This window comes from Salmo trutta, chromosome 9, assembly GCF_901001165.1.
Source record: "Salmo trutta chromosome 9, fSalTru1.1, whole genome shotgun sequence".
In the NCBI taxonomy this organism is placed as follows: Eukaryota; Metazoa; Chordata; class Actinopteri; order Salmoniformes; family Salmonidae; genus Salmo; species Salmo trutta.
The window spans coordinates 11,039,990-11,066,592 of NC_042965.1; the positions used below are offsets into that span (position 1 = coordinate 11,039,990).

At 42.1% G+C, this 26,603-nt stretch overlaps 1 protein-coding gene across 2 annotated transcripts in view; it reads left to right on the forward strand.

Annotated features, from left to right (window-relative positions):
* trpm3 (transient receptor potential cation channel, subfamily M, member 3) overlaps nucleotides 1-26,603 on the forward strand; it is a 242,754-nt gene that overhangs the window by 208,464 nt on the left and 7,687 nt on the right. Inside the window, exons 18-24 of one of the 2 annotated variants that reach the window (XM_029762368.1) lie at nucleotides 740-880; nucleotides 2,393-2,521; nucleotides 2,901-3,152; nucleotides 5,076-5,250; nucleotides 5,789-5,881; nucleotides 10,217-10,367; nucleotides 11,528-11,721. In XM_029762368.1, the coding sequence (XP_029618228.1) occupies nucleotides 740-880; nucleotides 2,393-2,521; nucleotides 2,901-3,152; nucleotides 5,076-5,250; nucleotides 5,789-5,881; nucleotides 10,217-10,367; nucleotides 11,528-11,721 (1,135 nt within the window). The remainder of the gene's footprint in view (nucleotides 1-739; nucleotides 881-2,392; nucleotides 2,522-2,900; nucleotides 3,153-5,075; nucleotides 5,251-5,788; nucleotides 5,882-10,216; nucleotides 10,368-11,527; nucleotides 11,722-26,603) is intronic. The other variant, XM_029762369.1, reaches the window with a different exon arrangement.

Below are 26,603 nucleotides of genomic sequence, written 5' to 3' on the forward strand. Positions count from 1 at the left end.
GCCATTGTGAGCTGCTGGTTTCTGAATGTTCAAATGCAGCCCAGAACCGAACTATGAATCAGACAGATTCATACAAATACATGCTATGCTACATACATTGGTATTGTATCGCAAGTCATCCTCAGATGCCTCCAAAAACACACTGTAATCCCTGACACTCCCAATCCAGATGCAGTTGAAATATGCATGTCGGCATGGCATTGTGATTTTCACTTGCATCTGGCTCTTTCATCGCGGGGTGTGTCTCCCTTTTCCCCAGACATGCAATACAATACAATAAAAATACAATTTCCTGACTCCTCAGCGGTGTGTTGTAGTATGGGCATCCATGATCATAACCTCTGGGATTTGACACTCGCTCTCATGGATGACAAACTGTGTTAGAGTCCTAGAAATGGACGTCAGACATCTTTTTTCCTCCTTGCTGTCCTCTCTCTTCTTTGCGCTCTCTCTCTCTCACTCTCTTTTTCTCTCTCTCTCTCTACTGTCCGTCACTGTCGTCTGAGACTCGATCCGTAAGTGTTTGTCTCCGTCATATGTGTCATCATCCCCACCAGCACTCAATGTCCCTAACATGCAACATTCGGAATGAGTTTGCCTGTGCTTGCCTATGCTCATGCAACGAAAGTGTACTGTAGGAACAGCTCTAATGCTCTTTAATTTTTTTCTTCTCTCTCTCCTGTATCTTTGTATCTCTCTCCATCTCTTTCTTTCTGTCTCTCTGGGTGGGATGCCCCAGGCCATGCTGGGTAAGGTAAGCACGGAGGCGTCTCGTAAGAAGGGTGTGGGGGAGGTCCAGAATAGACACCGGCTCATCCCCATGGGCCGGAAGATCTACGAGTTCTACAACGCCCCCATCGTCAAGTTCTGGTTTCACACAGTGAGTCTGCTGTCAGGGCGTGTTGCTACCTAGAACCATAGGGTTTTCTGAATTAAAAAGATTTCACGTAGAACCCTACCCCTTCACAATTAACCCCTTTGAGAACCCAGTGGATAGATGCAGTGTGTGACCCAGGGCTTGCTTCTGTGTCTGTGTGCATTGTCTGCGTGCATTGTATCTACAAGCTGGACATTTTCATTTGGCAATATCGATGTCTTCATCTTTCATGCTGCCTCTTTCAATCTGCCAATCCAATGAAAAGATCACAATCACTCTCTAGCAGGGAGGGTTATCTCGTATTCATGGAGGTAAAAAAAGGAACACTTCATGGAAAGCCGTTCTCTCCCTCTCTATTGCCGTGTCGGTCAGAAAAACCCATGTAAAATGTATGGATTCATTTTAGAGACAGATGCTCGGTCTCGTCACGCTGTATTGTACTTTTTAGCTCCCTGCAGTGGGATCCAGTTCAGTCAGCAACATACAACCCTGCATCCTACTTCTGTCTTGTCTCTGAAACGACACAGGGACACGCTACACCGGGACATTGCCCTGTGTAGGGTGCTGTGTTTCGGATGGATTGTTAAACGGGTGTCCTGACTCTCTGTGATCACTAAAGATCCCATGGCACTTATGGTAAGAGTAGGGGTGTTAACCCTGGTGTCCTGGCTAAATTCCCAATCTGGCCCTCATACCATCATGGCCACCTAATCGTCCCCAGTTTCCTATTGGCTCATTCATCGGCCCTCCTCTCCCCTGTAACTATCCCCCTGGTTGTTGCTGTAAATATGAATGTGTTCTCAGTCAACTTACCTGCTAAAACACATTCTGTAGTAAGCTTTTGAGACTGGAAAGGGTCCACTAACTAGCCTAGTTCATAAAGCAGGCTCCATGAGGTCACTACATTACACACCTCACCTCTGGATTGTCTTGAGACTCTAAAGGTTATACCATTATGTACAGTTATGGGTACTAAATAATCTTCTGCCAATACCACAGTGCAACCTAACTTTTCTTGCTAAACAATTTGATTGCCTTCTAAGACTACTCAAAGGGGCAATCAGCAGCTGCTACATCCATTTTTAGAATTGATCGATTAATGATACTGTATATACCCATTGATTCTCAAAGAATTTCATTTATGAATGCCTCGTGTTTAGTTTAACTGTCATACCATATCAGAACCAAAAATATAAGCTTGTTTAACTCCAATGTTAGTAAACATTGTAAATGTATATGCTTCAAAACATGCTTACCTATAACTTGATATATATTGCATGGTCAGTCCTTGCTTCCATTGCTTTGTCTATGAATGTGAGAGTGGTTACATTTCTCCAGTTCCATCACTCAGCTTTTTACCAAAAGAGGTGGGGAATCCGCTTTGTTATTATTTCAACTGCAGATTGCCCCATTAAGACAAACTTACAACAACTTATGTTGTCTGTAAGACCCTCTGGATGCAGTGAAGACCCCCACATGCTCTGGAAGGCCCTGACACTGTGTGTTTGTCCCCAGATGGCCTATGTGGCGTATCTGATGCTGTTTAACTATATTGTGCTGGTGAAGATGGACCTGTGGCCCTCACCGCAGGAGTGGATTGTCATCGCTTACATCTTCACCAATGGCATCGAGAAGATGAGAGAGGTAGGGCAGGGCACACGCATGCAGAGAGATGACTGAACTCATGGAGTTCTCAATACAGTCAAACATACGCACATTTGATTTATAACACAGATAAATGCTAGAGGGGGGGGTTGCCCATTTTGAAGTGTGTCAATCTAGTCAATTAACCACAGATTTTCCAATGGTCAAGATCAAATAAAAAACATGAGCAAAAAACAATGTATGTAAGCGTTCATTACTGTGTCCAAACCTTTACCCATTTATGTAGAACAGTCTTCAGGACGTTCTGTGGGCTCACACTGCCCTCTTTTGGCGAGCACACTGAAATGCGTCTCTCTCTCTTTACCTGTCTCTTCTGCTCTCTCTCCCTCCATTCCTCCCTCCTTGTCAACCTCCCCAGATTCTGATGTCGGAGCCAGGGAAGCTGTTGCAGAAGGTGAAGGTGTGGCTCCAGGAGTACTGGAACATCACAGACCTCATGGCCATCCTCATTTTCTCCGTGGGCATGGTTCTCCGTCTCCAGGAGCCGCCATTCATGAGCTACGGACGGGTCATCTACTGCGTAAACATTATCTATTGGTACATCCGGCTGCTCGACATCTTTGGCGTCAACAAGTACCTGGGCCCATATGTCATGATGATCGGCAAGATGGTGAGAGGGCGGGATGTGTCACTGGCTGTGTCCAAATTCTCTGCACTTCCACACTCCGTGTCATGGATTTAACAATGGTTGAAAGTCCCTACAGCCATTGCTTACACCAATCCAATCCAATCTACACACAATACCCCATAATAACAAAGCAAGAACAGTTTTTTAGAAAATTGTGCTAATTTATTACAAATAAAAACCTGAAATATGACATTTAAATAAGTATTCAGACCCTTTACTCAGTGTTTTGTTGAAGCACCTTTGGCATCGATTGCAGCCTTGAGTCTTCTTAGGTATGACAATAAAAGTTTGGCACACTTGTATTTGGGGAGTTTCTCCCATTCTCCTCTGAAGATCCTCTCAAGCTCTGTCAGGTTGGATGGGGAGCGTTGCTGCACAGCTATTTTCAGGTCTCTCCAGAGATGTTCGATCGGGTTCAAGTCCGGGCTCTGGCTGGGCCAGTGTCCCGAAGCCACTCCTGTATTGTCTTGGCTGTGTGCTTAGTGTTGTTGTTCTGTTGGAAGGTGAAACTTCACCCCAGTCTGAGGTCCTGAGCACTCCGGAGCAGGTTTTCATCAAGGATCTCTCTGTACTTTGCTCCGTTCATCTTTGCCTTGATCCTGACTAGTCTCCCAGTCTCTGCTGCTGAAAATCATCCCCACAGCATGGTGCTGCCACCACCATGCTTCAACGTAGGGATGGTGCCAGGTTTACTCCAGACGTGACACTTGACATTCAGGCCAGAGAATCTTGTTTCTCATGATCTGAGAGTCTTTAGGTGCCATTTGGCAATCTCCAAGCGGGCTGTCATGTGCCTTTTACTGAGGAGTGGCTTCTGTCTGGCCACTCTACCATAAAGGCCTGATTAGTGGAGTGCTGCAGAGATGGTTGTCCTTCTGGAAGGTTCTCCCATCTCCACTTTGTCACCCCCCTGACCAAGGCCCTTCTCCCCTGATTGCTCAGTTTGGCCAGGTGGCCAGCTCTAGGAAGAGTCTTGGTGGTTCGAAACTTCTTCCATTTAAGAATAATGGAGGCCACTGTGTTCTTGGGGACCTTCAATGCTGCAGACATTTTTTGGTACCCTTCTCCAGATCTGTGCCTCAACACAATCCTGTCTCGGAGCTCTACGGACAATTCCTTCAACCTCATGGCATGGTTTTTGCTCTGACATGTGCTGTCAACTGTGGGATCTTTCAAAATCATGTACAATCACCTGAATTTACCACAGGTGGACTCCAATCAAGTTGTAGAAACATCTCAACGATGATCGATGAAAACAGGATGCACCTGAGCTCAATTTTGACTCTCATAGTAAAGGGTCTGAATACTTATGTAAATAAGGTATTTCTGTTTTTTATTTGTAATATATTTGCAAACATTTCTAAAAAACTTTTTTTTTGGCTTTGTCGTTATTGGGTATTGTGTGTAGATTGTTGAAAATGTTATCAATTTTAGAATAAGCCTGTAACGTAGCAAAATGTGAAAAAAGTCAATGGGTCTGAATACTTTCCAAAGGAACTGTATAGTGTAGCGATAAAGATGAATGAGTTATATCAAGTTCCTTTTATAGGGAGTCCAAGTCCTTAGTATGTGTCCCTACAAAAGCCCTTCGCCTCAACCCTATTCTGTCTTTGCTCATGAATGATCATAGAGTGTGTTATAACAGTATCAAGAAGACCAGGAGAGGGGAGGAATCAAAGGACAGAGATGTCTGTTAGCTTCCCATGTCTGAGAGAGCTGTTTGAGATTACAACATAACACAGAAATGGCTAAAAGTAGTTTTTCCCAAATTAAGGAGTAGTCAGTCAGCTAACATTCTCCCTGTCTCCCTCTTCTCACCCTCTTTCTTTCTCCTCCCTCCCTCCCTCCCTCCCTCCCTCCCTCCCTCCCTCCCTCCCTCCCACTCCGTCTTTGTCTCCGTCTCAGATGATTGACATGATGTACTTTGTGATCATCATGCTGGTGGTGTTGATGAGTTTTGGGGTAGCTCGGCAGGCAATCCTGAACCCCAATGAGGACCCGTCCTGGATGCTGGCTCGGAACATATTCTTCATGCCCTACTGGATGATCTACGGAGAGGTGTTCGCCGACCAGATCGACCGTAAGCCCACATTGGGGGTGGGAGGGGGGTTGGTGGATTGGTGGAGAGTTGAGCACGAAGTGTAAGGCTTACTGCCTCAGCATACACACACACACACACACGCACACTCATCAGACTAGCTGAAGTCATCCAGGTGCTGAAATGCCACACACTTGGAACCTCTCAGTCGGTCCCCAGTTTCAGGGGGATCTTTATTAGCTCAATAAAAGACATTGGTGGCCTGATTGGTTCTTATTCACACTGGTCATGCGAATGCAATATTGCCATAAAAAAATACCCATATTCGATTTTCTAACAAAACCTGAGGACAGATCACTAAAAGCTCACCTTATCTCATTGATAAGGTTAGGCGATGTGTAACAGCAGGTAACATTGCTTAGTAATTTAGTCATTGACTGAAATAAGATATATGATTGCTCTCTGAATACACCATCAGTTTTGTAAGAGAGTGTGTGCGTGCATGCGTGAGAGTGTATCGAATGGAAGGACTAGCCCAAAGCGAAGAGATCTGAAATAATGCTGTCGTTCTTTGTTTCAGATGTGCATAGTAGGAAGCTAAAGCACAGGCTGAATTCAAAACTCTGGATGGTCGAAAATCAATTTCGAGCTCATGGAACCTGGCGTAATAATGGTCCATACCAACATTGCTGTGTTCAATCAGAATGCCAGTAAATCGATAATTAGACCCCTCCCCGTCCCTTCCCCTCCCTACAACATTCCAGCCTCACTGCCATGCCATCACTGAACCCTCGTCTAGAGGCTGCTATTTAGCAGGATATGCACATAGAGATGGATAGAGGGTGCACTTGCCACAAAGTCTGTTTTAGCATGGGCAGCACCATTGAAGGTTTTCGCCATTTTAATGTAGTGAACTGGGTGGGACTTCTTATGGGTTGAGGAGGGAACCCAGAATTCCATCTAGGTCAGTAGAAGGGATGAGCCAATGTATTACAGTACCCGTCAAAAGTTTTGACACACCTACTCATTACAGGGTTTTTCTTTATATTTAATATTTTCTACATTGTAGAATAATAGTGAAAACATCAAATCTATGAAATAACACATATGGAATCATGTAATAACCAAAAAGTGTGAAATAAATCTAAATATATATTTAATATTTCAGATTCTTCAAAGTAGCCACCCTTTGCTTTGATGACAGCTTTGCACACTCATGGAATTCTCTCAACCAGCTTCATGAGGTAGTCACCTGGAATGCATTTCAGTTAAAAGTTCATTTGTGGAATTTCTTTCCTTCTTTATGCATTTGAGCCAATCAGTTGTGTTGTGACAAGGTAGGGGTGGTATACAGAAGTAGCCCTATTTGGTAAAATACCAAGTCCATATTATGGCAAGAACAGCTCAAATAAGCAAAGAGATACGACAGTCCATCATTACTTTAAGACATTAACGTGAGTCAATCTGGAAAATTACAAGAACTTTAAAGTTTCTTCAAGTGCAGTTGCAAAAATCTTCAAGCGCTATGATGAAACTGGCTCCCGTGAAGACCGCCACAGGAAAGGAAGACCCAGAGATACCTCTGCTGCAGAGGACAAGTTCATTAGAGTTACCAGCCTCAGAAACAGCCCAAATAAATTCTTCACAGAGTTCAAGTAACAGACACATCTCAACATCAACTGTTCAGAGGAGACTACGTGAATTAGGCCTTCATGGTCGAATTGCTGCAAAGAAACCACTATTAAAGGACACCAACAAGAGGAAGAAACTTGCTTGGGCCAAGAAACACAAGCAATGGGTAGATTGTTGGTTCCAACCGCCGTGTCTTTGTGAGACGCAGAGTAGGTGAACGGATGATCTCCGCATGTGTAGTTCCCACCGTGAAGCATGGAAGAGGAGGTGTGATGGTGCTTTGTTGATGAGACTGTCTGTGATTTATTTGGAATTCAAGGCCCACTTAACTAGCATGGCTACCACAGCATTCTGGAGCGATACGCCATCCCATCTGGTTTGCGCTTAGCGGAACTCTCATTTGTTTTTCAACAGGACAATGACCCAACACAATGACCCAACACACCCAACACACCTCCAGGCTGTGTAAGGGCTATTTGACCAAGGAGAGTGATGGTGTGTTGCATCAGATGACCTGGCCTCCACAATCACCTGACCTCAACCCAATTGAGATGGTTTGGGATTAGTTGGACCACAGAGTGAAGGAAAAGCAGCCAACAAGTGCTCCTTTAAGACTGTTGGAAAAGCATTCCAGGTGAAGTTGGTTGAGAGAATGCCAAGAGTGTGCAAGTCTGTAATCAAGGGTGGCTACTTTGAAGAATCTAAAATCTAAAATATATTTTGATTTGTTTAACACTGTCACTTGTGTAGAGAGGAATAGGCAGGAGGCAGTCGCAGGTTTAGAACTACAGAATTTATTTAAGCACCATAGATCAAAGCGGGACGAAACCCAAACGCTGTGGCTCAGTTGGTAGAGCATGGTGTTTGCAATGCCAGCATGGTGTGTGCAACGCCAGGGTTGTGGGTTCGATTCCCACGGGGGGCCCAGTACAAAAAAAAAATGCATGAAATGTATGCATTCACTACTGTAAGTCGCTCTGGATAAGAGCGTCTGCTAAATGACTAAAATGTAAAAAATGTCAATGTAAAGTATTTCTTCATAAACAAAAAGGCACAGAGCAAACCCAAAGTGCAAAATATAAAGTACTCAGGAAATAGTAGGAGAGATTCCTCTCAGGAAAACAAGTAACATTTACAATGACAGACAAATAGCAGAGGGAGATTGGGGATTGGAACCAGGTGTGTGTAATGATGACGAGACAAGACGGGGTTGACGAGTGTTGGCCAGCAGTAAGTTCGGCAGCAGCTAGAAGGCCGGCGACGCCGAACGCCTGAGCTGGACAGGAGGGGGAGCCAAAGCGAAGGCTGGTGTGACAAACACTTTTTGGGTTACTCCATGATTCCATATTTGTTATTTCATAGTTTTGATGTCTTCACTATTATTCTACAATGTAGAAAATAGTAAAAACAAAGAAAAACCCTTGAATGAGTAGGTGTGCCCAAACTTTTGACTGGTACTGTATACTCCTGAAAAAAACATTCCAGCACTTCAGGTGTCATTAATTCACCAACCTTCACGTTGTGGCTTTTCATATTATACTCACTCCTGCCCAGTAGGTGGAAGTATGCACCTTTTCCGCTTCTTTATGGATCGCCAATAAACTCCTAGAATAAGAAGAGATGGAGATAGCCCTCAGTGGTGCTGCCAGTTAATGGGCTCCGCCCATACTGCCACAGAAGCAATCAAATGCAAAGATAGGTGTGTCCTCTTTTCCAACTCTATGGATAAGCATGTAGCACGACACGCTGACAGGTCAATAACTGGGTTTCATGGCAGTAGCATTCTTATTTGGTTTCATTTGGTTGATGTTTTGATTTATTTTGATGACACTAAATCTCAAAGGAGACTGTCATTGCTCCTTTGACATTTTCATTATTTGGTTTTATTTTGGAAAAGTAAGCTTGCCAGGTAAACTCAGTCCTTCACTCAAGTCATTATCGCAATCCCTCAACGCCAGCTCTGCTATCACTAGAACAACAGGACTGCAACATCTACAAAATGTCATCTAGACACCCACACTCACAATAACGCCCTCTCATCCATACAGGTCAACATGATACGCAAATACTCATACAATAAATACAACCAAACACACACACACATATCTCATTCAAAAGCGCAGCTACATATACAGTACACACCTACAAAATTTCAAAAGCACTCCTAAACACATACAGATGTAGGATCTTAATTTGCTCACTCTTTTGTTTGCTGCACAGCAGGAAATACAAACTTGTAGTGTATTCGATATTTAAAAAGTATTCTAAAGATTTTAATTTCCACTTAAAAATGTCAGACCTGATTTGCCATAAGAAAAAATGTATCAAACTCCATAAAAAAATGTCTATTATAATCCACATAATAATTTACATTTCCTGTTGCTGCAGTATTACTCTCCGACTGTATCAAACTGGTTCACATGAAGATCCTACATCTATATGTACACAAGATTTAATATTACTCTGCATTCACACATACACACACACACACACACAACACATCATACCCTTTCATCTACGGCAATCTGTTTTTTCACGTGGTTCAGTTGTCAGAGTTGTTAACCCAATTTCTTTGAGTGTAAAATTGCGAGATAAAGAGAAAATTACTTCAGTTCTCTACCTTTGGGCTGCCTTGTGTGATCAATTGAAATCCAGAGATAAGTATGAATATAATGATTATATAATGATTCATAGGCAAACAAACAAATGAGCATCCAAAGTGAAAGTGCTGAGTGTCCCCATTATAAGCCACAGCAACTGAACCATCACTGATGGAAAAAACATATGATGTATCTTAAATACATTTCAATTACTCTGTAGTATAATCATTATTCAGCTAGGCTATGGCACACATGTGACAATATATTTTAAACATCAATGCCATGTTTAAATATATTGGGAATGCAAGTTATTGACATTAATATATTTGTTTCTATATTTTGAGATACACATTTCAGCACATAAGACCTTTCCATTCTAGAGCTCACTCCTTCCTATCCCCTCCAAAAAATATGCATATATATATACAGTATATTATGCCTCTTGTTTGTTTGCAAAACTTGAAGTATTTGTTGGCCTGTTTATTTGTTGGTTTGTTTATTTTAGATGTTAACATAATGATTGTTTGTTCTGTATGATTGCCTGGGTTTGCTTGTATGTTTGTATGGTGACATATTCCTTTCATTTGATTTTGTGTTCATCTTTTATGTTGGCTTGCTTGTCTTGGTCTGTATGTTTATTCGTTTTGACGCACAATTGGCGCAAATGTTTGTCTTCATTTATAATGTTCTGTCATAGAAACTCTCTATAGGCTACCCATTTATTTTGTCATAGTTTGAGTAACATCCTGAACCTGTGGTTGTGTCATTGTGCTTAGCTCCGTGTGGCCAGAATATCACCGCGGACGACGGACATGTTGTGACTCTGCCGCCATGTAAGACGGGAGCCTGGATTGTTCCTGCCATCATGGCCTGCTACTTGCTGGTGGCCAACATCCTGCTGGTCAACCTGCTCATAGCTGTCTTCAAGTATGTGCTCTCTTTCTGTAAACATACTACACTCTCCTTATGCCCACTCGGTTATACATACCAGGGCCTTGTCCAGAAACGAACCCTAGCTCCTACACCCCATCCCCAAGACAATTGTGGAGATCTGAGAGGATTTGACAGGTTTAAATACATTGGTAATATATTTGCCTCTGCTAGTGGTGGGGCTATTGCTTACACCTGCCAAATCCTTTCAGCTTACCAAAATTCCTTAGAGGCAGGATCTCTAGGTGTTTTTTCTGGACAAAGACAAAAATGTGCATGGGATAGGTCTATTTTACTCTCCCTCACCCACATTATTTTTCGGGGCCCTTGCACAACATACTCATATATCACCAGAGTTAGTTAGCTACGTAGATCATTTCCATCTGTGAACCTTGTTAGTTTTATATAGCTTAACAAGTGAGCGGTTAGGGCTTTGATTAGTTATAAACAGTGCATAATCTGTGCTGTTTTTTAGTGCAGATGGTAGGCTTTCAAATATATAATATGACAGCCGTGTGTAACATGACAACTGCAGTTGCTTAAGTGCTGTTAAACTGCAGCCACTCGAGGCCCATGGCAGAGCATGCTGTAGCATATACACACAATAACATGTTTCATCTCTTATTGAGAGCCATTACAGTGATAATTTACTGTTATTGTGCCTTATTTCCATCTGTGTGAAATACTGTAGTAAGAACGACCCCCTCCCCCTTTCTTTACTAATTACCAAGAAATGCAAATGGGAGAAAAGTTCCAATGCAAATAGCGGTGGAGTGTAAGAAACATACTGTTTATACATTTCTGTTTTACTGGCATTTTTGTTCAAATGTAAATGTAGGAAGATTTTTGTGATCTTAATAGTAGTAGTAGTTGTTGTAGTAGTAGTAGCAGGCAAAGTAGTAGTAGTGGCTGTAGTGGTACAAGTTATGGTGACTGTAGTAGTAGGTAGGTAGGTGGATCGAAGGATGAATGCAAGTTATATGGGTTAGATGAAATGGATGGTTGAAAGAGGGGTTGAGTGTTTCAAAACATGGCCTTTAATCCATCTTCATAGAAATGCATGCATAAAACATGTTGCAACAATATTTGGTAAGTAAACCAAGCTATTGCATTCTTGGTTGGTTTGACATTTTGGTTGTTACTGTTTGTTGTCATAGCAACACCTTCTTTGAGGTGAAGTCCATCTCCAACCAGGTGTGGAAGTTCCAGAGATACCAGCTCATCATGACCTTCTACGAGCGGCCCATCCTCCCCCCTCCCCTCATCATCTTCAGTCACATGACCATGGTCCTCAAGCACCTGTGCTGTCGCTGGCGGAAGCACGACGATGACGAGAGAGACTATGGCCTTAGTGAGTACATGGGCTAGGCCCGATACAAATCCTTTAGAAATTTTACATTTACATTTGAGTCATGTAGCAGACACTCGCATCCAGAGCAACGTACAGTTAGTGAATTCATCTTAAAATAGCTAGGTGGGGCAACCACATATCTCAGGTTTTGGAAGATGGGCAGGGACTCTGCTGTCCTACCTTTAGGTGGAAGCTGGTTCCACTATTGGGGTGCCAGGACAGAGAAGAGCTTTGACTGGGCTGAGCGGGAGGGGTGGGAGTGGGAGGGCCAAGAGACCAGAGGTGGCAGAATGGAGTGCTCGGGTTGGGGTGTAGATTTTGAGCATAGCCTGAAGGTAGGGAGGGCGGAGGAGTGGGGTGTTATGGGAGAGCTTGGAAAAGTTGACACCAGGCAGGCTGCGGTGTTCTGGATAAGTGGCAGGGCTTTGATGGCACAAGTGGGGAACCCAATCAACAGCAAGTTGCCTGAATTAGGACATTCGCCACTTCCTGTGTGAGGTAGACTCATACTCTACGGATTTTGTAGAGCATGAACCTGCATGAGCGAGTCACTGCTTTGATGTTAGCAGAGAACGACAGGGTGTTGTACAGGGTCACGCCAAGGTTTGTTTCAATCTGGGAGGGGGACACTGCAGAGTTGCCAACCATGATGGAGATGTCTTGGAGCAGTCAGGCAGAGGAGCTCCATCTTGTTGAGGTTGAGCTTGAGGTGGTGGACCGACATCAAAGCTGAGATATTTGCCAGGCACTCGGAGATGCATGTCGCCACCTGGGTGTCGCATAGCAATGATAGGAGAGACCATGTGTGTTATATGACGGGCCAAGTGACTTGGTGTATAAAAAAAGAGGGCCTAGAACTGGATCCTGGGCGACACCAGTAGTGAGAGTATGTGGTGCAGATACAGGTCCTCTACACGTCACCTGGTAGGAGCGGCCTGCCAGGTAGGATGCAATTCAAGAGTGTGCAGAGCCAGAGACACCCTGCCCTGAGCGGGTGGAGAGGAGGATCTGATGGTTCACGGTGTCAGGATGAGAACAGAAAAGAGACAGTCAGCTTTGGCAGTTCGTAGAGCCTCTGTGACACAGAGGGGAGTGGTCTCGGTTGAGTGACCCAACTTTTGGCCTGACTGGTTAGGGAGAGATAGAGAGAGAGTTGGTCACACACAGCACACTTAACTTTTTGAGGCTAGTGGGACGCTAGTGAAAAATCAGAGCGCCAAATTCGAAAACAACAAAATGTCATAATTCAAATTTCTCAAACATACAACTATTTTACACCATTTTATAGTTAAACATCTCCTTAATCCAACCACGTTGTCCGATTTCAAAAAGGCTTTACGGCGAAAGCATAAAGTTAGATTATGTTAGGACAGTACATAGACAAAATATTACACACAGCCATTTTCAATGCAAGGACAAGCGTCACCAAAAGCAGAAAACCAGCTAAAATTATGCACTAACCTTTGACAATCTTCATCAGATGACACTCCTAGGACATTATCCTCTTGACGGGCTCGTCCCGTAAGCGGGATCAACATCCAGCGAAAAATCCTATCGCCATATTCTTAACCTCTAGGGGCTATGTGGGACGCAAGCGTGCCACCCCTGGTACACCCTATCAACAACAGGTGAAATATCAAGAGCGCCAAATTTGAAAACAATTAAATGTCATAATTCAAATTTCTCAAACATACAACTATCTTACACCCTTTGAAAGATAAACATCTCCTTAATCTAACCACGTTGTCCGATTTCAAAAAGGCTTTACGGTGAAAGCATAAAGTTAGATTATGTTAGGAGAGTACATTGACAATAGCTGTGTGTAATGTTTTGTCAATTCAAAGACAGGCGTCACCAAAAGCAGAAAACCAGCTACAATTATGCACTAACCTTTGACAATCTCCATCAGATGACACTCCTAGGACATTATGTTAGACAATACATGCATTTTTAGTTCTATCAAGTTCATTTTTATATCCAAAAACAGCGTTTTACTATGGCGTTGATGTTCAGGAAATCGTTTCCCTCCAATAACCGCCAGTCAAATCAGCACAACAAATTAAATAATTACTATTCGAAAACATTGGTAAAATATTATATTGTCATTCAAAGAATTATAGATTTACATCTCTTGAACGCAACCGGCTTGCCAGATTTAAAAATAACCTTACTGGGAAATCACACTTTGCAATAATCTGAGCACTGCGCCCAGAAAAATACGCTTTGCGATACAGACTAACCGGCATGTTGGAGAGATCTAAAATCGAAAATACTATGTAAATAATCCATTACCTTTGATTCTCTTCATCAGATGTCACTTCCAGGAATCCCAGGTCCATAACGAATGTAGTTTTGTTCGAAAAAGCTCATAATTTATGTCCAAAAAGCTCCGTGTTGTTAGCACATGATCTATGCCCGCCGGACTTCACTTCATGAACGAGGGGAAAAAAAATATTTACGTTCGTTCAAACATGTCAAACGTTGTATAGCATAAATCATTAGTGCCTTTTTTAACCAGAACATGAATAATATTCAAGGCGGACGAATGCATTCTCTTTTAAAACGTATTGGAACGAGAGTACCCAACATGAACTCGCGCGCCAGAGTCTAATCGGCCACCACCGTTCCATGGCTCTTGTTCGGTCAGATCTCACAGTATAAGACTCAAAACACTTTGTAAAGACTGGTGACATCTAGTGGAAGCCATAGGAAGTGCTCAAAGATTAATAAGCCCCTGTGTGTTTCAATGGCATAGGCTTAACCTGTCTAGGACCGGCGGGACGAATTCGTCCCACCTACGTAACAGCCAGTTGAATCCTGTGGCGTGATTTTCAAAACCTTTGAAATGCTATTACTTCAATTTCTCAAACATATGACTATTTTACAGCTATTTAAAGACAAGACTCTCGTTAATCTAACCACACTGTCCGATTTCAAAAAGGCTTTACAACGAAAGCAAAACATTAGATTATGTCAGCAGAGTACCCAGCCAGAAATAATCAGACACCCATTTTTCAAGCTAGCATATAATGTCACAAAAACCCAGAAGACAGCTAAATGCAGCACTAACCTTTGATGATCTTCATCAGATGACACACCTAGGACATTATGTTATACAATACATGCATGTTTTGTTCAATCAAGTTCATATTTATATCAAAACCAGCTTTTTACATTAGCATGTGACGTTCAGAACTAGCATACCCCCCGCAAACTTCCGGGGAATTTACTAACAATTTACTAAATTATTCACGATAAACGTTCACAAAAAGCATAACAATTATTTTAAGAATTATAGATACATTACTCCTCAATGCACTCGATATGTCCGATTTTAAAATAGCTTTTCGGATGAAGCACATTTTGCAATATTCTGAGTAGATAGCCCGGCATCACAGGGCTAGCTATTTAGACACCCACCAAGTTTAGCCTTCACCAAAATCACATTTACTATTAGAAAAGTTTGATTACCTTTCCTGTTCTTCGTCAGAATGCACTCCCAGGACTTCTACTTCAATAACAAATGTAGGTTTGGTCCAAAATAATCCATAGTTATGTTCCAACAGCGACGTTTTGTTTGTGCGTTCTAGACACTATCCCAATGGTAAATAACGGTCACGTGCACAGCGCATTTCGTGACAAAAGATTTCTAAATATTCCATTACCGTGCTTCGAAGCATGTCAACCGCAGTTTAAAATCAATTTTTATGCCATTTTTCTCGTAAAAAAGCGATAATATTCCGACCGGGAATCTGCAATTAGGTAAACAGCCGAAAGAAAATACTGCAAGGGGTCGAATCGGGCACGCGCCTAATTCCATTGTCGTCTGATAGACCACTTGGCAAAGGCGATTATGTGTTTCAGCCTGAGGCTGCCTCGTCATCATTCAGGTTTTTCCCGGGCTCTGAGAGCCTATTGGAGCCGTAGGAAGTGTCACGTTACAGCTAAGATCCTGACTCTTCAATAAACAGAAGCAAGAACAACAACACCTTGTCAGACAGGCCACTTCCTGCATGAAATCTTCTCAGGTTTTTGCCTGCCATAGGAGTTCTGTTATACTCACAGACACCATTCAAACAGTTTTAGAAACTTTAGTGTATTTTCTATCCAAAGCCAATAATTATATGCATATTCTAGTTACTGGGCAGGAGTAGTAACCAGATTAAATCGGGTACTTTTTTATCCGGATGTGAAAATATGCATATTCTAGCTTCTGAGTTGGTGTAGGAGGCAGTTAAAAATGGGCACATATTTTTTTCAAAATTCTCAATACTGCCCCCTAGCCCTAAGAAGTTAACAAAATGTAATATTTGTTTTTTTTCAAATATAGGACTATTTTATATCGTTTTATAGAAACACCTCTCCTGAATCGAACCACGTCGTCCGATTTCAAAAAGGCTTTACAGCAAAAGCAAAACATTAGATTATGTTAGAGGAGTATATCGTAAAAGTAGCCACATAGCTATTTTCCGACCAACCACATGCATCACAAATAACCAAAAAACAGCTAAATGCAGCACTAACCTTTGACAATCTTCATCAGATGACACTCCTAGGACATCATGTTACACAATACATGCATTCTTTTGTTCGATAAAGTTCATATTTATATATAAAAACAGCATTTTACATCGGCACGTGACGTTGACTAACTATTTTCCCTCAAATGCATCCGGTGAAACAGCGCTACAATTTACTAAATTACTATTCGAAAACATTTTTAAAATGTACTATTGTCATTCTAAGATTTATAGATTAACATCTCTTGAAAGCACCTGCAATGCCAGATTTAAAAATAACTTTACTGGGTAATCACACTTTGCGATAAAAGGGGATGCGATTCTCAGAAAAATAGGCTACCGTTACAGGTCAGCGCCATCTTGGAACAATCGCATATCAAATCTACTCTTGTATACTATTGTCAATAATCCCTTACCTTTGATTATCTTCATCTTTATGTCCCAATAGCTTGTTGTTGTTAGCGCGTTCTGAAGGCTGCACCAAAAGTACCGTCGTCCGCGGGACTCCTCTCTTACCAAAATGGAAAAAAATTATATTTAAGTTTGTTCAAACATGTCAAACGTTGTATAACATAACTCTTTAGGGCCTTTTTCAACCAGAGCTCCAATAATATTCAAGGGGGACGGTTGCATTGTCTTTCTAAACGTTTCGAAAGGGGAGGGTAGCCAGGGGCGCCGGCGTCATAATGGTGATGGCCCTCTCCATGTGACCACTTTCCACAGACTCTCATTCTGTCAGTTTTCACAGTAAGAGACTCAAACCTCTTTGTAAAGACTGGGGACATCTAGTTGAAGCAATAGGAAGTGCTCAATGAACCATAGCTCACGGTGTGATTTATAGGCAAAGTGATGAAGTTGAGTCCGCAATTCAGAATTCCACATCCTGTTACGATCTGTCTCGGGGTTTTGACTGCCATATGAGTTCTGTTATACTCACAGACACCATTCAAACAGTTTTAGAAACTTTAGGGTGTTTTCTATCCACAAGTATAAATTATATGCATATCCTAGTTTCTGAGTTTGAGTAGGAGGCCGTTTAAAATGGGCACTAATTGTTTTCAAAAATCGCTGTAGCGCCCCCTATCCTAGGCGACCGTCAAGAGGTTAAGTTAGACAATACATGCATTTTTTGTTCTATCAAGTTCATATTTATATCCAAAAACCCCATTTTACATTGGCGCGTGACGTTCAGAAAATGTATTTCCCCCAAAACATCCGGTGAATCAGCACAACAATTTACAAAAATACTCATTATTAACGTTGATAAAATATTAAACTGTTTTTCAAAGAATTATAGATTAGCATCTACTGAATGCAACCGCATTGACAGATTTCAAAATAACTTTACTGGGAAAGCACACTTTGCAATAATCTGAGTACTGCGCTCAGAAAAATACATCAGGCAATTACAGATACCTGCCATTTTGGAGTCATCTAAATGCATGAATAGCATTAGAAATATTCACTTACCTTTAATAATCTTTATCAGAAGGCCCTTCCAGGAATCCCAGGTCCACAATAAATGTTGTTTTGTTCCATAAAGTTCATAATTTATGTCCAAATAACTCCATGTTGTTTGCGCGTTCAGTAAGCTACTCAAAATGTAGGACGCGCGAGGAAAATGTCACGACAAAAAGTTTTAAAAAAAGTTATATTTACGTTCATTCAAACATGTCAAACATTGTATAGCATCAATCTTTAGGGCCATTTTAACTTCAAACTTCAATAATATTCCAACCGGACCATTGCTATGTCTTGAAAAACGTTTTGGAACACAGCTCCCTTCTCACGTGAACACGCGCCAATGAACTGATGTGATTTTCTGAGTCACCTACTTCCCAGCCTTCTCGTTCGGTCTGTGTTTACCGCAAAAGCCTCAAACAACTTTCTAAAGACTATTGACATCTAGTGGAAGCCTTAGGGAGTGCAAAATGAACCCTAACTCACTGTGTGTCAGAAAGGTAAGGACTTGAAAAAACTACAGGCACCAGATTTTAATTTCCTGGTTGTATTTTTCTCAGGTTTTTGCCTGCCATATGAGTTCTGTTATACTCACAGACATCATTCAAACAGTTTTGGAAACTTTTGAGTGTTTTCTATCCTAATCTACTAATTTGCAGATATTTGACTCTGGGCCCGAGTATTAGGCCGTTTACTCTGGGCACGCTTTTCATCCAAAAGTGAAAATACTGCCCCCAGGTTAAGTGTTTTGCAAAGAAAAGAAAGAAGGATTCCAGTTTGTAGTTTTTGACGTCAATGGGGTCGAGGGGATTGACTAGCCATTTTGAAGTCAGAGGGGATGCAGCCAGGGGTCAGTGATGAGTTGATGAAGGAAGTGAGGAATGGGAGAAGGTTTCCAGAGATAGTCTGGCGAAGGGAGGAGGGGATGGGGTCAAGTGGGCAGGCAGGTTGTTGGGCGGCTGGGCCTCACTAGTTACAGAATTTCATCTGGAGAGAGAGGGGTGAAAAAGGTCAAGGCGTAGGGTAGTTCTGAGTGGGATCAGTGGACTCAATAGACTGAGTGAATGAGGAGTAGATGCTGTATACCTTCTTTTCAAAGTGGTTGGCAAAGTCATCTGCAGGAGGGGGAGGGGGGAGGATTAAACAAGGAGGAAAAGGTGGAAAAGAGTTTCCTAGGGTTAGAGGCAGAAGCTTGAAATTTACAGTGATAGAAAGTGGCTTTAGCAGTTCATACAGAGAAAGAGAAGGTAGAGCGGAGGGAGTGAAAGGATGATAGGTCTTCCCGGAAGTTTAGTTTTCCTCCATTTTCGCTCAGCTGCCCACAAACACGCAATGAGTCACACAGCCATGGAGCAGCAGGAGAGGGCCGAGCCGACCGTGAGGAAAGGGGACAGTGCTAGTCATAGAATGCAGAAAGGGAGGGGAGTAGGGTTGAAGAGGCAGAATCAGGAGACAGGATGAGGATTTAGCAGAAAGGAGAGATGATTGGATAGAAGAGGAGAGAGTAATGGGAGAGAGAGAGCGAAGATGGCGATGCCACATGACCATCTGGGTAGGGGATGATTGAGAAGGGGTAGAGGAGACGGAGACAGAAAAGGTAACAAAGTAGTGATCAGAGACCTGGAGGGTGTTGGCAGTGAGATTAGTAGGCAAACAGCCTTTAGTATAAATGAGGTCAAGCATATTTCCTGCTTTGTGAGTGGGAGGGGATTGGGAAAGGGTGAGGTGAAAAGAGACAAGGGGGGAAAGGTGGAAAGAAAGTAAATCAAAGGCAGGCGTCGGGAGGTTGAAGTCACCGAGTACAATGAGCGGTGAGCCATCATCAGGAAATTAGCTTATCTAGGTGTCAAGCTCATTGAGGAACTTTAAGGGCACCTGGTGGGCAATACACTAAAACCTTTCCCTGGAAATGTACAACATTTACTGGCAGCAGAGTTGCCAGCTTAATAATGTAATTTTGTTTTACAGCAGAGATGAGGTAATATATTTTAGAGTAAGGAAAATAGTATTGTAAAATGTATTACAGCATCTCTACTGTAAAGCAAAATTACAGTATTAACCTCTTATGGCTAAGGGGCAGTATTTTCACGGCTGGATAAAAAAACGTACCCGATTTAATCTGATTATTAGTCCTGCCCAGAAACTAGAATATGCATATAATTATTAGCTTTGGATAGAAAACACTCCAAAGTTTCTAAAACTGTTTGAATGGTGTCTGTGAGTATAACAGAACTCATTTGGCAGGCCAAAACGTGAGAAGATTCTGTACAGGAAGTACCCTGTCTGACCATTTATTGGCTTTCTTTGTCATCTCTATTCATTACAAAAGGTTCTCTGCTGTTATGTGACACTTCCTACGGCTCCAATGGGCTCTCAGAGCCCGGGAAAAACCTGAATGACGTAATTCAAAGCCCTGGCTGAAACACACGAGCGCTTTTGCTAAGTGGTCTATCAGCAGACAAAAGGCTTAGGCGCGTGCACTGGCCTCCCCCGCCTTTCTGTTTTTCCCTCTTTTTACCGAAACGTAGGTTCCCGGTCGGAATATTATCGCTTTGTTACGAGATAAATTGCATAAAAATTGATTTTAAACAGCGGCAACTCTGGTGCCAGTATAATGCTGTACATTTACAGTGAAATTCTCCCTGAAATCTAAATGTAAGAAAAACAATACCTAGTGAGATATACATGGTGGAGGCTCAATCAAGCTAGTCATTTTCACCACTTTTTTATGTCATTCTCACTGGCACCAAAAGTTTAAAAAGTGTTGATAGCAGGCAGAATGCGGTCATACCATTAAATAATTGGCATATACATTACTCTTACAGAATTTCCACGTGGGCCTATTTAATGGCGGGCCTCCCGAGTGACGCAGTGGTCTAAGCTGTGCCACTAGAGATTCTGGTTCGAGTCCAGGCTCTGTCGCAGCCGGCCGCGAATGGGAGACCCATGGGGCGGCGTACAATTGGCCCAGCGTCGTCCAGGTTAGGGGAGGGTTTGATTGGCAGGGATGTTCTTGTCCCATCGTGCATTAGCGACTCCTGTGGTGGGCTGGGCGCAATGCATGCTGACACAGTCGCCAGGTGTTTCCTCCGACACGTTGGTGAGGCTAGCTTCTGGGTTAAGTGTGCAGTGTGTCAAGAAGCAGTGCAGCTTGGCTGGGTTGTGTTTCAGAGGACACACAGCTCTAGAGCATCGGTACTCCTGAGTCCGCACGGGAGTTGCAGCGATGGGAAAAGACTGTAACTACCAATTGGATACCACGAAATTGGGGAGAAAAAGGGTAAAAAACAGCAACTTGTTTTTAGCTAGAACAGAAGAATTTATAACTGACTTTTTCCGACATAACATAGTTACAGCAGATCCCCTTTGTGTGGGGTACTTTTAAATGTGATTTTAGAGGCCATGCAATTCAATACTCATACTTAAAGCAAAAGCAATATAGGTCAAAAAGTTCACAGACAGAAGGACCAACAGTACAGATAGATAGCAATTTCCTATTCATTTTGCAACTCATTTCATGTATGTTTTCAAGGAAATCTCAGTCTATATCCAGCCATAGGATATGTCCATGTGTGATATTCGGAGTAATCCCAATATCATCAAGGTCTAAAAGACACATCTGGATTCAGAATTTGACATGATATGGTGCAAATCCACAAAACTCAAAATATGCATTGGAAATGTTCTGTATCCTCTAGAATATCAAAAACATGTCATGTAAAGATATCCACTGATAGCCCAGTGACAGAGCTGGGCTGAGCTGGGCTTCCCACGCCTCCTTGGTGAGGTCCAGGATCCCTCTGCACAGCCTCCCATATAACAGTTAGATGGGGAGAAGCCCGTTGACAACTGGGGCACCTCACTAAGAGCAAACAACAAGTGAGGTAATAATATGTCCCAATTCCTCCCGTCCTGTTCCACAACCTTCTTTAGCATCGACTTTACTGTTTTATTTAAGCATTCACATAAACCATCTGTCTGAGGATGATTTCACCTGGAACAAGGCACACAAGTCTTTCATTATGCGGGACATAAATGGGGTCCACTGGAGGGCAGGCCAACTCGGGAAAACATCTGAAACAACTCTTTAGCAATCCCTTTAGTGGACATATATTACGCTGGGGTATGGCTTCGGGGTAGCGTGTGGTGTAATCGATTACCACCAGTATATATTTGTGCCTCCATGCTGATTTGGGAATGGGACCCACCAGATCCATTGCTATCTGCTCATAGGGACATTTCAATGATAGGGAGGGGGATGAGCGGGTTTCTGTAATGGACTTTGGGGGCAACCTTAAGCACTGGTCACATTTAAAGCAGGGCCAGTAGAATCTACTCATGATGCGCTCTTTAGTTTTGTCTACTGCCAAGTGGCCTCCCAACACATGCGAAAGAGCCAGGTACAGTACTGTGTCCCTGTATGCCTTAGACACCATTAAAATCTCTAGCACTTCGCCCCTTCTCTTAACCATCCAGTACAGTAAGCCCTTCTTTTTGCAGTAATAAGGGGGATTTACCTCATTGATGCCATCCATGCGCTTCCCGTCCATCACCTTCACTCTGCAACATGCCGAGACCTGGTCCGGGTCCCGCAGCTGTGCGGTGCCAAACTGTCCTGTCAACTCATCAGGTAAATGAAAGTCTTGGCTTTCTATTCTCACTGGGGTCCGTGCGGAACCTTAGTCTCCTTCGTTCTCCATTGAGAGACCTGGGCACGTGTCCTCTGTCATTTCGAGAAACAGCTGCCTGAGCCTATGATCTAGAACTTCCTTTCTTGCTCCCCAGCACTCGATCTGGATGAAGAAGAGACTTCCCCCTGTAGTGCCAGTGGGGCACGGCGGGTGCGTGCCTTTTGGGGATGTGTTTTCTCTGAGAGTGCCAGGGACTGCTTCGCATTGCTTATTCACACCGGCACGGGCTTGGGGGAGTTCTGATTTACTCTGCCACAAACACTCGAATAGGTTACAGTCTCTCCCTAGCAGTAACGATACTGGTAAATGGTTTACCACCCCCACCTTCATAGTGAACTTGCCTCGGGGAGTAACTAACAGAACCCGTGCCACTGGGTATTTCTATTTATTAAGGATCCCCATTAGCTGCTACCTTGGTAGCAGCTATTCTTCCTGGGGTCTAGCAAAGTTAAGGCAGTTATATACAATTTAAAATATTACATGACATTACATTTCATAACACTTTTCACAACACATTAAGTTTGTGCCCTCAGGCCACTACTCTACTACCACATACTGTATCTACAATACAAAATCAATATTGTATCTACAATACAAAATCCATGTGTACATGTGTGTAGAGTGTGTGTGTTAGCATGTGTATGCGTGGGTCTGTGCCTGTGTGTGTGTCTCTTCACAGTCCGCGCTGTTCCATAAGGTGTATTTTTATCTGTTTTTTAAATCAGATTCTACTGCTTGCATCAGTTACCTGATGTTCTATGCAGCCATGGCTCTATGTAGTACTGTACTCCTCCCATAGTCTGCTCTGGACTAGGGGATTGTAAAGAGACCTCTGGTGGCATGTCTTGTAGGGTATGCATGGGTGTCCGAGCTGTGTGCTAGTAGTTTAAACAGACAGCTCGGTGCATTCAACATGTCAATATTTCTTATTAAAACAAGTAGTGATGAAGTCAATCTCTCCTCTACTTTGACCCATTAGAGATTGACATGCATATTTTTAATGTTAGCTCTTTGTGTACATTTAAGGGCCAGCCATGTTGCCCTGTTCTGAGCTAATTTCCATTTTCCCAAGTCCCTCTTTGTGGCACCTGACCACACGACTGGACAGTAGTCCAGGTGCGACAAAACTAGGGCCTGTAGGACCTGCCTTGTTGATAGTGTTGTTAAGGCAGAGCAACGCTTTATTATGGACAGACTTCTCCCCATCTTAGCTACTGTTGCATCAACATTCTTTCACCAATCGAGGGTCACGACAAGCAGTTTAATCTCCTCAACTTGCTAAATTTCCACATTATTCATTACAAGATTTAGTTGAGGTTTAGGGTTTAGTGAATGATTTGTCCCAAATACAATGCTTTAAGTTTTGAAACCCATTCTGAAACTGACTGTAGCTCATTGTTAAGTGTTGCAGTGATTTCACTCGCTGTAGTAGCTGACGTGTATAGTGTTGAGTCATCCGCATACTGTATATAGACACACTGGCTTTACTCAAAATGGCAGGTCATTAGTAAAGATTTTGAAAAGTAAGGTGCATAGACAGCTGCCCTGGGGAATGATTTTAACCTGGATTATGTTGGAGAGGCTTCCATTAAAGAACACCCTCTGTGTTCTGTAAGACAGGTAACTCTTTATCCACAATAAAGCTGTAACACATACGTTTTTCCAGTAGCAGACTATGATTGATAATGTCAAAAGCCGCACTGAAGTCTAACAAAACAGCTCCCATCAATTTCTCTCAGTCAATCATCATTCATTTGTGTAACTGCCGTGCATGTTGAATGACCTTCCCTATAAGCGTGCTGAAAGTCTGTTTGTTTACAATAAAATAGCATTGAATCTGCTCAAAAGATGTTTTACAAAAGTTTACTAAGGGTTGGTAACAGGCTGATTGGTCATCTATTTGAGCCAGTAAAGGGGGCTTTACTATTTAGTGGAATTAATTTTGCTTCCCTCCAGGCCTGAGGGCACACACTTTCTTGTAGGCTTAGATTGAAGATATGGCAAGTAAGAATGGCAATATCGTCCGCTATTATCCTCAGTCATTTTCCATCCAAGTTGTCAGACCCAGGTGGCTTGTCATTGCTCATAGAACAAAATAATTATTTCACCTCTTCCAAAGTCCCGTTATGGAATTCCCGTATGACCATGCTTGTCTTTCGTAATTTGGTCAGTTATACTTGGATGTGTAGGGTTGGTGTTTGTTGCTGGCAGGTCATGCCTAAATTTGCTAATCTTGCCAATGGAAAAAAAATCATTAAAGTAGTTAATGAGCCATCTTATTCAACGAATGATTGAGCTGAGTTTGCCTTTTTGCCCAACATGGTATTTAAGGTGCTCAAAGCTTTTTACTACCACTACATTTACGACATTTAGCAGACGCTCTTATCAAGAGCGACTTACAGTAGCGAATGCATACATTTCATAAAAAAAAAATTGTAATGGCCCCCCGTGGGAATCGAACCCACAACCCTGGCGTTGCACACACCATGCTGGCGTTGCAAACACCATGCTCTACCAACTGAGCCACAGGGAAGGCTATACTGTATAATTTATCTATATTTCACAGTATAGTTTCTTCTTTTTATTCAGTGTTACATATTTCTCATATTTCTCATATTCTCATATTTCTCAGTTTGCAGTATGTTTGCCAATCGGTTGTGCAGCCAGACTTATTTGCCATTCCATTTTCCTCATCCCTCTCAAACATACAATATTTAAATTCCTTGTCAATCCACGGGGAATGAACAGTTGTTACAGTCATTTTCTTAATGGGTTCATGCTTATGAGTAACTTGAATAAGCAATTTCATAAATGTGTCAAGTGCAGAGTCTGGTTGTTCCTCATTACACACGACAAACCAGACAATATTCTTTACATCTTCAACATAGTGTAGGAATCACTACAAAACATATTGTATGACCTCTTATACACTATACTAGGCCCAACCTTTGGAACTTTGGTTTTCCTAGATATGGCTACTATATTATGATCACTATATCTGATGAATTTGGATACTGCTTTAAAGCAGATTTCTGCAGCATTAGTAAAGATGTGATCAATACATGTGGATGATTTCATTCCTGTGCTGTTTGTAACTACCATGGTAGGTTGATTGATAACCTGAACGAGATGGCAGGCACTGGTTACAGCCAATATTTGGGTCACCCAGAAAATATACCTCTCTGTTGATATCACATACATTATGAAGTACCTCACACATATTACCACTTGGTGGTCTATAGCAACTTCCCACAAGTAACAGTATTTAACCTTTTCACATGTGAGTTCCAAAAATCTCTAACAGTAGCCCAGAGTTAGTTTTGTGATATGCGTGATGTCAGAATGCGCTCATTGTTCCAAAATGTGATTGTTACACAACAGGACAGTTAACCCGTTTTCCCCCTCAAACCAAGACACTAATCACCTGTAGACTATATTTCAATTTGTCAATTTGAAATTATTTTCTAACAAGTTTTATTTTCTAACACCAGTTTGAATTGAGGTGTGTTCCACCTCATTAACTTCTATGGGCTACGTGGGACGCTAGCCAGTGAAATATCAGGGCGGCAAATTCAAAAACAACAAAATGTCATAATTCAACTTTCTCAAACATACAACTATTTTACACCATTTTAAAGATACACTTCTCCTTGATGTAACCACATTGTCCGATTTCAAAAAGGCTTTACAGCGAAAGCAAAACGTTAGATTATGTTAGGAGAATACATAGACAAAAATAATCACACAGCCATTTTCCAAGCAAGGACATGTGTCAATAAAACCCAAAACACAGCTAAATGAAGCACTAACCTTTGACGATCTTCATCAGATGACACTCCTAGGACATTATGTTACACAATACATGTATGTTTTGTTCAATAAAGTTCATATTTATATCCAAAAACAGCATTTTACATTGGCGCATGATGTTCAGAAAATGTATTCCCACCAAAACATCTGGGGAATGTGCACATCAATTTACAAAAATACTCATCATAAACGTTGACAAAATATATAACAATTATATAAAGAATTATAGATAGACTACTCCTGGATGCAACCGCTTTGTCAGATTTTAAAATAGCTTTACGGAAAAGCACATTTTTCAATATTCTGAGTACATAGCTCAGCCATCAAAGCAAGCTATACAGATACCCGCCAAGTTCTGGGGTCAACTAAACTCAGAATTAGTATTATAAATATTCTCTTA